This window comes from Quercus lobata, chromosome 5 (assembly GCF_001633185.2).
Source record: "Quercus lobata isolate SW786 chromosome 5, ValleyOak3.0 Primary Assembly, whole genome shotgun sequence".
NCBI classification, from domain to species: domain Eukaryota; kingdom Viridiplantae; phylum Streptophyta; class Magnoliopsida; order Fagales; family Fagaceae; genus Quercus; species Quercus lobata.
Genome location: NC_044908.1, coordinates 71,969,053 through 71,980,275, shown reverse-complemented (window position 1 = coordinate 71,980,275; position 11,223 = coordinate 71,969,053). Strand labels below are relative to the sequence as shown.

At 33.7% G+C, this 11,223-nt stretch overlaps 1 protein-coding gene across 2 annotated transcripts; it reads right to left on the bottom strand.

Moving 5' to 3' along the window:
• Nucleotides 1-1,630: 1,630 nt before the first annotated feature.
• On the bottom strand, nucleotides 1,631-6,350 carry LOC115993101 (50S ribosomal protein L4-like). Of its 2 annotated transcripts, none has more exons than XM_031117380.1 (9): nucleotides 6,145-6,347; nucleotides 5,361-5,525; nucleotides 5,208-5,242; nucleotides 4,895-5,021; nucleotides 4,194-4,342; nucleotides 3,573-3,680; nucleotides 3,363-3,482; nucleotides 2,761-2,934; nucleotides 1,631-2,081 (listed from the first exon to the last, which is right to left on the bottom strand). In XM_031117380.1, exons 2-9 carry the CDS (start codon nucleotides 5,467-5,469, stop codon nucleotides 1,980-1,982), a joined length of 924 nt encoding a protein of 307 aa, XP_030973240.1. In that variant the 5' UTR covers nucleotides 5,470-5,525; nucleotides 6,145-6,347; the 3' UTR covers nucleotides 1,631-1,979. The 2 variants fall into 2 exon arrangements, with proteins under 2 accessions (XP_030973240.1, XP_030973241.1); XM_031117381.1 differs by having other exon boundaries at nucleotides 1,975-2,094; nucleotides 6,145-6,350.
• Nucleotides 6,351-11,223: the final 4,873 nt, after the last annotated feature.

Here is an 11,223-nt window from a genome sequence, read left to right as displayed (position 1 = left end):
ACATACTAGATAAGCGTTTAAATTACGTCATTGTGATTTTTGGCCCAAATATTCCTAAATAATACTAACCAAATGGGCACTTAATCTCAGCCAACACCCAACACTCACACATGGAACACTCAAATAATTTATGTGAATCAAATAAACACAACCCACAATTCAAGTACATAGTATATACGAATAAGCACACAGCGTATTGCTTTATATCAAAGTACAAAGGAAACACTAGACTTCACATCACCAAAATCTGCCCTAGTCTAAACACAACAAAAGTCAAGTTTTGGTGGGAATGGTCATAATGCATTTTGGATTTTTTTTTTTTTTTTTTTTCATGAAATTGTTACTCTCATTCCGAGCTGAATTCCTACTTCCTCATCTTGTCTCCTGTTCAATGGGAGTAAACTACAGTCTTTTCATTTATTTTAGGGGATTAGACAAGGAGACTTGCTTTCCACTAGTTTATTTTGTGCGTGGAGTTCCTTGGAGCTTTCATGACGAAGAGGTGTGGACTCTGGTGAGATGTAGTGGACTATACTCTAAGCTTTTAGAATGGGCCTGAGGTTTTCTTGAATCTTTATTGATGATCTAATATTATTTTCCAAAGCCAACTCAATAAATAAATATAAATAATGGTGGACCTATTGCCGAAGTGCTTGATTCCTTTAAGGGGAGATATCAGAAGGTACCTCTCTCTCTCTCTCTCTCTCTCTACATATACAATTTTTCTTTTTTAACTTGAGATTGCAAATTTATGATTAATGAAACACCTCTCTTACATAATCCACCTCTTACACTATTTTCATAATACACAAATGACAATATACCAACTCAATATTCTGCAAAGAGTTATAAAAAGTTTTGTATAGCCAGACCTATTATTGAATATACCAATCACAAATTTATTAATGATTAATGAAACATTACTCTTACATAGTCCGCCACATACATGATACATGCTATATTCATATTATACGCAAATCACAAAATACCAACTCAATATTGTGCAAAAGTTTTGTACCGCATAACTTATTGAATTTAAATGGAATACTGTCGAATTTCCAAAAGTCAGAGATATCATATCACCTATGGCCACAGAAAATTACAAAGGTATTTCTGGAAAAAGGGATGTGTTTTCATTGAATGCAACGAACTCACAGGACGTGGGCCCCACAGGCCATGAGTGTCTGGCTGCATGCATCCAAAAACACAGGATACCCACCTCGTATTTCAAACCGTTCAGAGTTAAAAGACCATTTCAGACAAGTTTGAATATGAAATCATTCACCACGCGGTGTAGGTGTGACATCAAAACAATGTTTTCTCACACTGAAGGCTGATGACAAAGCTATTAACATTTATTTATCATATAAACTGACCTAAAAGTCTAAAACATAACATCATGATAAAAGAAAAAAAAGCCTTGGGTTTTATCAGCCATTGTAAAAGACGACCATGGTCTAGTAATTGTCAATACTAATCGGATATGTTTCAAAAAGCACAGGATACACTGAACCTTAAGAGCTTCGGCACACCAAATTCTTTGTAATGTGAGTAAGTGGCACATCAAGAAGAAACTAGCCACTTTATAGAAACCACGTTTCCCGGCCATTCTAATTGAAACTAGCCAAAATTCAACAAAAAGGATTATAGTTAAAGATAAAAGATCAATACAAAATAAATAAAAATAAAAATATATCCACATGTCCAGACATGCATCTGCATATTTGGGCAGGAAAAAGCATACAATTATTTTTTGGGCTTTTCCAAAATTCAACAAAAAGGATTATAGTTAAAGATAAAAGATCAATACAAAATAAATAAAAATAAAAATAAATCAACATGTCCAGACATGCATCTGAATATTTGGGCAGGAAAAAGCATACAATTATTTTTTGGGCTTTTCCTTTTTCTTCTACAAAAGAGATTTGATACCTATTCTCAGCTAAAATTGGAGTAGAATTTATGGAATGGATGATGCTTTAACGGTTAATTGGAGTGTGCATCCTCTCAACAATTTTGTTTACAGCATTACGGGACATCACCAAAGTGTCATGGAGCAGGATACTATAGACATTCAAGCCCTGCAAAACATGACTAACAAGTGTCAGCTGTGATATGCAAGTTGGATTAGGATCCGGTGCAATACCCTGGGTGCAATTCACCTCATTTGTCTCACAAATTTTTTTTAATTTTTACTTTTCATAAAGTTTTTAACTTTTTTTAATCAATGGTTGAGATTGAAAGTTATTTTTTGCAACTATCAATCTCAGCCATTAAAAGCAATTGCATCAAGTGCAATAATACCCTAGGAATTGCACCTGATCTCATTCCCTTTGCTAATGATGAACACAGTGAAATTTTTGGTTTTTTTAAGAAACTGTTTAATACCAAAAACCATTCAGTCAAGTATTTGAGAGAGAGAGAGAGAGAGATCCAGAGTCATGAGGATATAAAATTCAGATACAAGTAGTATGATTTTTCATGTATGATACTCTTTCTTTTTTTGCAAATTTACTCATGAACCCAGGGTGAATTGAACCCCCAAACCACACTGACCACCCCATATGGGGAGGATGATAATCTAATATTTCTGGGAATCTGAGAATTTTCATCAACCTGTTGTAATCCTGATTTCATTGGCCAAAGAAAATGAATCCTATTACTTCTAGGAACACGTTTGACCTTATCTTGACTTAGACCTACAAATTAATTAATTTGCTTCCAACTGATAAACAGCAAGGATCAGAAGAAACAACTTACAATAGATGGCAGTACATTGACATAATGTAGATTTTGTGTGGCCAGCTTCAGCTTTTCATTTATGGAGTCACCATCCACCAGAAGAAGTTTTTTAGCGTTCTCCATTTGCGTGACATAGTTCACAATATTCTTCGTTTTATGGTTAGGAACCTCCAAATCATCAAAAACCAAAAGCTGTACATTTGACCAACTTTCTCTAGTTAAGTTTCATAAATCAGATAGGAGAAAAAATCAGTGTTCAATACATGAAAGCAAATGTAAAAAAATGTGATAGCAGGCACTATAGCCAACTAAATTAGAATACAAAAAGAGTGTTCATAGGCACAAAGAAGAATTCATGATTGATATTCTAGAATAATCATGATATGCTAATTTAGTTAAACAGGGGACACCCCGAGAAACCCAAATAGAGCAATATAAGGCTTCTTGGTTGTACATTCACAACAATGATGATGAAAATGCAAAAAAAAAAAAGGCTCAGAAGAACTCCCCTAAAATAACAATAAAAGAAATTTTGCATTACATCATATTGCATGAATAAATTCTCAACAACCCTAATCAGTGTAAACCACAAATGGAAAATATGGGGGAGAGAGACTTGCCTTTCCTTCAGCTGCACGAGCTGTCAAAGCAATCTTCAGGCCTAGACGCCGAACCTTCTTGTTAAGCTTGATAGCATGACTTCTTGGCTTAGGGCCATGCATAACACAACCGCCCCTAAACTATAACACATTCCATTGATTAAAGTCAACCAAGCATCTTAATGTTAGAGCAACACTGAGAACCTTAAAATACATAAGAAGAGTAATTACCTGGGGCCCACGCAATGTTCCATGCCTTGCTCGACCAGTACCCTTCTGTCGCCATGGCTTTTTCCCAGTGCCACTAACCTCACTAATGGTTTTTGTAGAATGTGTTCCCTGCAGACCACTCAATCAGCAATAAGTCTTACAGACATCCAAATCTAATACATCCCCAAGAGTCACATTAGAGAATTAATAACCCTTTTATTTTCCCTTTTTGGCTATTTAGGCAGACTAACCATATATAATATGAAGGTTGAAAAAACTTTAATGGACCTGAACATTCTAAATAAAAAATGACAGGTAGCCATGCAAAAACAAAACAAAATGATCAGTAAACTTCCTTTAATGAGAGAACCCAAAGGCTTGATATCAATCAAGAACAGATTTGCCCTCCCTCACCATCCTAATCCTAGCAAAATGAAAGAACCTAGACACTTCAAAAAATGAGCTACTAATTGGAAGTCAATACTGCAAGTTTGCAACAGTTTCAGGACAGATTGCAGCCACACTCCCAGCACTATACATAAGTGTATTAAATTATTAATTATAGGATATTAATACCATTATTGGCATTATAGCCACATATGCTTTAGGCACCAAAACTTAAAAATACTGATCAATAACTACCTGTTGTCGTTTTGCAAGCTGCCATAGTACAACACGATGCACAATATCCTTTCTAATAGGCACATCAAAAACATCACCAGCTAAAACCATGAAGCCCTTGTCTTCATTGTGAAAATTTGTCACTGGAATTATCAAGTCCTGACAAAGTCCTTCACCACAATACTTAACATCATTATATATACAAAGTTTGAAAATAGTAGCAACAGTTAAATTACTCTGCAAATTTCATCATAGGCAACAGGATAAAATTTAGGAAAATAGAAAAATGAGAGAAAGAAGTCAAAATTGAAAATGAACAAGAAGTATATAAATATGAAACATTTGCTAAACTGTCACATAAGATTGATAAAAAATATACCTACCAAGAAAAACAATAAGGTTGATCTATAAAATATAAAGTCGATTTCAACAAACTCTGGAACTTCCAAAGAGAACATAGTTATTAGTATATTTATTAAAGGTGAGCATGCACGCACGTGCGCGCGCACACACACACACACTCTCAATAACTATTATATTTCTCCCAAGAAGCAAGATACCTGTAAATTTAAGCATTAAATGTTTTTACTTTTTCCCCATACCTATACAAAGGTGAGCACGCAGGCACACACACACACACATTCTCAACAACTACTATACTTCACCCAAACAACATGATAATTGTAAATTCATGATGAAATGTTTTTAGTTTTTTCCCATACCTATACTACGTTCTGCTGTTACCATAGGCTTGGTGGATAATAAATCTGTGGGAAATGCTCCTTCCCCTGAATCAGGAGTTAGAATGGAAGTTGACAGCCATCGATTAGCAAGGACAGATGGCCCGCCCTACAATAATACATACAATATAGGCTTGTAACTGAAACTCCAAATGTATAGAGAGCAAACAAGTTGGTTTACCGAATATGATTGTTCTATAAATTTCCTTAAAAATTCTAATAGTATATCTTTTGACATCCCTTTAAAAAAATCATACTTTAGAAATGGAGGGAAGAAAATATAATGAGAATGTACCTTGAAAAGACCTGAATATCCCAATGTGGACAAATCTGTTATAAGCAAGATAAATAAAGATTTAGAAAAGTCACAAAAGCAACCAAGTTTGCACTCTAGAGCAATAATTATTGACCTCCAATGAGAAAGCAATTAGATACAAATACCCCTTACCATGAGAACCATGAAACGATTGACACGTAATACTTGGAGAATCACAGCGGCTGAACGTATACAAGGAACCAAAGGAACGTAAAAGCCTTCTGGACATCCACGCCGCCATACTCTCCCCCGAATTTTATTTTATATAAATTAAGGCAAAAAAGACACAAATTTTCCCTGTTCATATACACTCCAAATATTAGTTTCCTCAAACCTTGGTAGAAAACACACATCTTTAAACCTTGACAAACAGATAACAACAAAGCCTTAGTCCCAAAACTACAGGAATTTATATAGATTCATTCATGAAAAGTGACTAAATTTTACGCGGGCCATCAACCTATTGCAGCCATCCTCCTTTGTTCGGGCTTAAAAACATGAATTCATAAAGATCCACAAACTCAAAAGCTATAAAGTGTGTGCCCAAGTTATATTCACATTTTCAAATACTGTGTTTTAAGGCAAATTGATTAGAATTACAAAATGTTATCATTTGGTGTTAATTAGGGAACTAAAAATTATATTTTTCTGCTAAACTTGAGCATTAAGAAGCAGTATACAGCTCTCTACCAATGACAATGTGAGTGTCTACGAAGTGTTCGACAAAATTCCCATACCAAAAAAAAAAAAAAGTATAAAACAAAAATAGCGGAGAAGCTGTTTGGATTGCAAAAAGCAAGAGATATGATACAGTTTAAGCTTATCTAAATTTCTTAAGCAGTTTCGATAAGAAAGTAATAAAATGAATCGTGGCTGGCTACCAAACGAAGCAGAAGCTAGAGAGTAAAAGTGGTACCGTAGTCAACGTCTGGGTTACAATCTGGCCATCGAAATGAGTCCGGAGATTGATCGCCGTTGATGCTGTAGCCGCCGGAGATTGTGTTTGGTTGGAGGAGGTGGAGGCAGCTGAGAGAGTGAGGGGTTTTGAAAATGAAAACCAGTGAACGAGATACGTGGGTTTTTGGTGAGGCAACAAAACGCAGAGTTTTGTTTAAGGACAAAGTGGCATGTGCAAAAAATGGCATGTGCTGCACATGATTAAGTTAACCCAACAAGTCCTAATTAATGGCACTTTGTGATGCGGTTTACCTAATATCATAACTACATTATATTTTATTTTTATGGTCACATGTGTAGTGCGGTTTAGAGTTCAGCTAAAATCATAATCACACTGCACCTTATTTTTAGGGACACATTTGCAGTGTGGTGTATAAAATACAGTTTGAACGGCTTGAAGTTGATATATTTTTCAAATTTTGGGATTTTTCTACCCAACCCTAAAACTAAAATTTCCCTTTATTTTGGGCCAAGTTTTAAACTATTGAGCTAATTTTTTTTTGGGCTAGCTTTCTTAGTCAACACTTAGTAGGGTTATCAAACTATTATTATTATTTTTTTGAAAACTAGGGCTATTGAACTATTAATAATATATTAAATATTAAAAATAAATAAATATATTAATATATAGAGAGAGTGCGGTGCAATGTGATTTGGTTTTCTTATTATAAAACCGCAAATTGCACTGCACCATGCGATACGGTGCACTATTACTTGCTATGTGGTGCGGTGCGGTTATGCCATTTTGCGGGCAATTTTGATTCGATTTTTGCGATTTGTGAGGTTTGGTAAACACCCCTACGTACACATGCCATTTTTTACTTAAGTAATTATGTGCAGTGCAAATGCCATTTTTTCACATGTCACTTTGTTTATTAGAGCAATTTGTAACCTTAAGTTATAACTAGTTTTGTAACTAAATTTTGTTCTTTAATTAACTAGTTTTTTTTTCCCCTTCTACTAAGTCTTCATCAGGGGTGTACAATAAATCTACCAAAGACCACCAAACTCAACCCAATGTCTTTAGTTGATTTTTGTGGATTGGTAAGTCGGGTTGGAATTTTCAACCAATCTAATGATATGCTTGAATCATGTTAGGGGCGAATTAATAGTTTTTTCAATTCATTTGACTTTGTTTTTCTATGAATTAAAAATTTTGATTTTTGCTTCCTAAGGTACCAAAGGCAATAACTGAATTTCAATTTTTAATTTTTAACTATTAAATTATTCACCAGACACTTTCTTAGCAACCAAGGTTTGGGTTATTAACTAGGGCTTGAGGATAATCACATATTCCCATCCAACATAGTAGCAAATGGCCTGTCTCATAAAGATTTTGGTCATGTATTGGGCTTTGATCTTTATTTTTAAGTCACTTGAACCTTGAACCTTATCCTTTAATCTTCACAACATTTTATTTATCTATTTTATTCTTATTAATTATGGCCTTTTAAGTACTTCAATTGAGGAGAAGTTTCTTATTGTTGAATAAGAGAACATACGATAAATAGAAATCATCATGAAACAATCAAAAGTCTATAATATCAATCTCATACTATCATGTCTATCTCAATTATATGCCAATGACAGCTTCCTAAATACCAAAAAAAAAAAAAAAAAAAAGTCAATTTGGGAATAGCTTAATTAGCTGAAACTGAAAATTTTTTTGTTAAAAGTATTAAAAAAAAAAGATTTAAAAGCTAGCTTAATAATACAATAAGACTCATGAATAGTATCAAAAAGTGCAATTAGGCCTATAAATAGTACTAAAATGAAGTTAAAAATTCAAATAAGCTGAAACTTGTACCACATTCCAAACGAGCTCTAAAGTTCAAGGAAAGCTCATTTTTACTTAAAAGTCCCTCATCAAGTAGTTGAGGATATGCTTGAAAATTTGACTATTCTACCAACACATTGGAAATCCCCCATATTTTTTACATCATTGTTCACCATATCCGAAAGGATCATTACTGGGTTGAGATAGACCATTAGAACATGCACTTGGGAGTGTTACTTGCTATTGACAACTTGCAATAAAATGTTTATTGACAGGATTCAATTGAATTGTGGAACCCAAATTCTGATCCATTTCATTGCCAACTCTCTCACAATTTTCCACCATATTCTCTTCACCCTCATTTTCACAAACATCAGGTAAACCTATAATCCATATTCCATCATTTTTCTTCCTTCTTTTTTAATATTGTTTTCAATTCTAAATAAAATGTATTTCTTTCTAAGCTTTAAATGTTTTTTTTAATGCATAAGCATATCAATGTTTGTGAAAGTGCCCAGATGGTTTTTTCTTATATACATTTTTGTTCTTGGTTCATAATTTTCTAGAACTTGGATATTTTACCTTTGCTTGGTTATTTAATAGGTTATAATGATTTTTTTTTTTTTTTAATGTGTTTGGATTTAGTTAGCTTCTTGCCATGGTAATAGCTATACTCAGCCATGCTTGGCCAATCCTTGCATTTTTAGGATAATGTCTAGATTCTGTTCTTTTCGTTTCTTTTGTTAGATAAAAAAAGGGTTTAGGCCCTTTAGGGTGACTTGGTCGAATCGGTCCTAATGCATTACTGAAATGTTTTAGGTTCCCACTATTTTTGTTAGGTTATAAATATTTAGTATTAAATGTTTAGTTTCCAAATATTTGTATGTTGGTAAACTAAGAACAAAAACATATCTAGATTAGGTGTTAGACATTGCTTAAGTTTGTTCAAGTCAAGTTTCAAGAACTGTCATGTTGTAGAAAGAAGAAGCAAGCCTCTATGAAACTCGACCAATCGAAGGTTAGGTTCGACCAATCGAAAGCTAGGTTCGACCGATCGAAAATCATATTCTACAGATTTTATATCAGGCTCAAAGCCTGTGAATACGTTTAGGGTTTCAGTCCAATGCTGCCTAGTATAAAAGGAAAACCCTAATCACTTTTTAAAAGCCCATGGAAGTCTTGTGAGTTACTACCGTGAGATTTGTGAGGTTTCTGTACCTTCTAACTCAACAAACATCTACCGGAATGAGATCTACAATCAAGAACTGGAGGAAACAAGTTGCTACATAAAGATCTACTACTGATGGTGATCTGAAATCTTTGAGTAGGATCTCAAAGTCACAAACAGAGAGTTTGTGTTTAGCAAATTCAAGATAGAAGAGTCCGTGGAGTTAGAGCTACATGTGGTCGTGTTAGTAAGTTCTATATGAGGTAGTTTTAGATTTAGGGTTTAAATCTATTATAATCTTTCATTCTATCATAGTGGATTTGTTCACCTTGAGGATAGCTAAGTTAAGTCATTCTCAGGTTTTCACCTTGAAACGGTTGATTTCATTGGTTTTCCTATGTCATCATATTACTGTCTTCTTTATTTTTCCACACCAGGTAATATGTTTGTATGTGTTTAATCTAGATCTCATAATTAACCTAAGTAAATACTTGGCTAATTCATTAGGTTAAACTAATTTGTTTTTAAAGGGTCTAAACAAATCTTCCAAAAAAAAAGGGTCTAAACAAACAAACAGTTTTATTCTTTCATATTCTGTGGCAATAGTTTATAGTTGTTGTTAATGATACAAAATGCTTGTTTTGTTTTGTTCTCTAATAGTCTCATTATGTTTTGTTTATGTTTATTTATCTAAGAGTCATCTATATCTAAAATGGATTTTTTTTTTTTTTTTTTTTAAGTACATGTTGATGATAGGTGGAGTAGTTACTGGAGTTGCGAAAGGGGACATGGTTACATGGCCAGTAGTATTGGCCTGCTTCTTAAGGCTTGTGGACTCCGTGTTACATCCATCAAAATTGGTCTCTGCTTTTGGATTTTTTTTTTTAACATAATCTTCAACAAGTCAGTTATTCTTTTTTTTTTTTTTTTGGTTAGCTGATTTCTTCTCTTGTATATTTCCTTTTTTCTTGACAAAAGTAGCTCTATATATATCTTTTTCTAGGTCCCTAATAAGTTTTATGGCCACATTATTACCTTTTTGGAATAAGCTCAACCCCCTTCCTCAAAACTCAGATTCTAATTTTTAAGTTTAAAAGAAGAGATAAATTTCCAAATGTATACATATTATTTGTACAAATGTTTATAATAAACTGGGTAAAGTTTCATTTAGTTTTCCTCATTTAATTTTTTTAACTAATAATTTTTTTGTTTTTCTGGGCTTCTCTAATTGAGCAGAAATTGGCAATATCATAGAACCATATATCTGTTTTAAGTTTCAATACTGGGTATCTTTTCTTCTTTAAACTCTTGATATGATTGCCTTGTATTGTTCTTATTTTCTTCTTTTTCAACGTTTCGACATATGATTTGGCTCCATTTTATCTTTTGTAATTCAAATCCTTACTTGAACACAAATCCTGGAACAATGTCCCTTTTGATTGAAAGAGAAACAGATTCTTTAGAGAGAATTGAGAGAATCCACGAAATGGAAAATTGTATTATCAACACTAATGAAAGATTACATGATTTAGATTATATACAATGTGTAGCTAACATCCTCTAACTAACCAGGGGGATTTAAGCCAAAACTAACTAACTTTCTAATGAACTAATCACAGCTGTACGTACACATGGCCACTAATCAGAATTAACTCAGCCACTAATGCTATATACTGAGCTACAAGTAGTTTTACAGAAATTATACTAAACTACATGCCGTTTTCTGCTGTTTGTGCTGCTCTTCCTTCTGCTCTGTACCTTCTGCCTTTACATTGACCACAGGGAAGTTTGTGTTAGGTGATTGCGGTGATGTATAAAACTTCATTCTCTAATTTCCTTGTTTTGTTAGTTTTATAGTATAAATGTATGTCGATGTTATTTTCCTACTTACTTTAACACACTTTGATGAGGTTTATAAATTCTTGGAAGATTGGTCCCCTTTATGGTCTAAATGGATTCTATGGACTATGATGACAAAAAAGTTGTCAAAACTGCTTAAGTAAACATGTTGGTTGGTGTCAATGCCTTGTGGTGGTCGACCACCCATCGTGGGGATGCTTGTGGGCGAGCCAAAGTGCATGACTCAAGAGCTC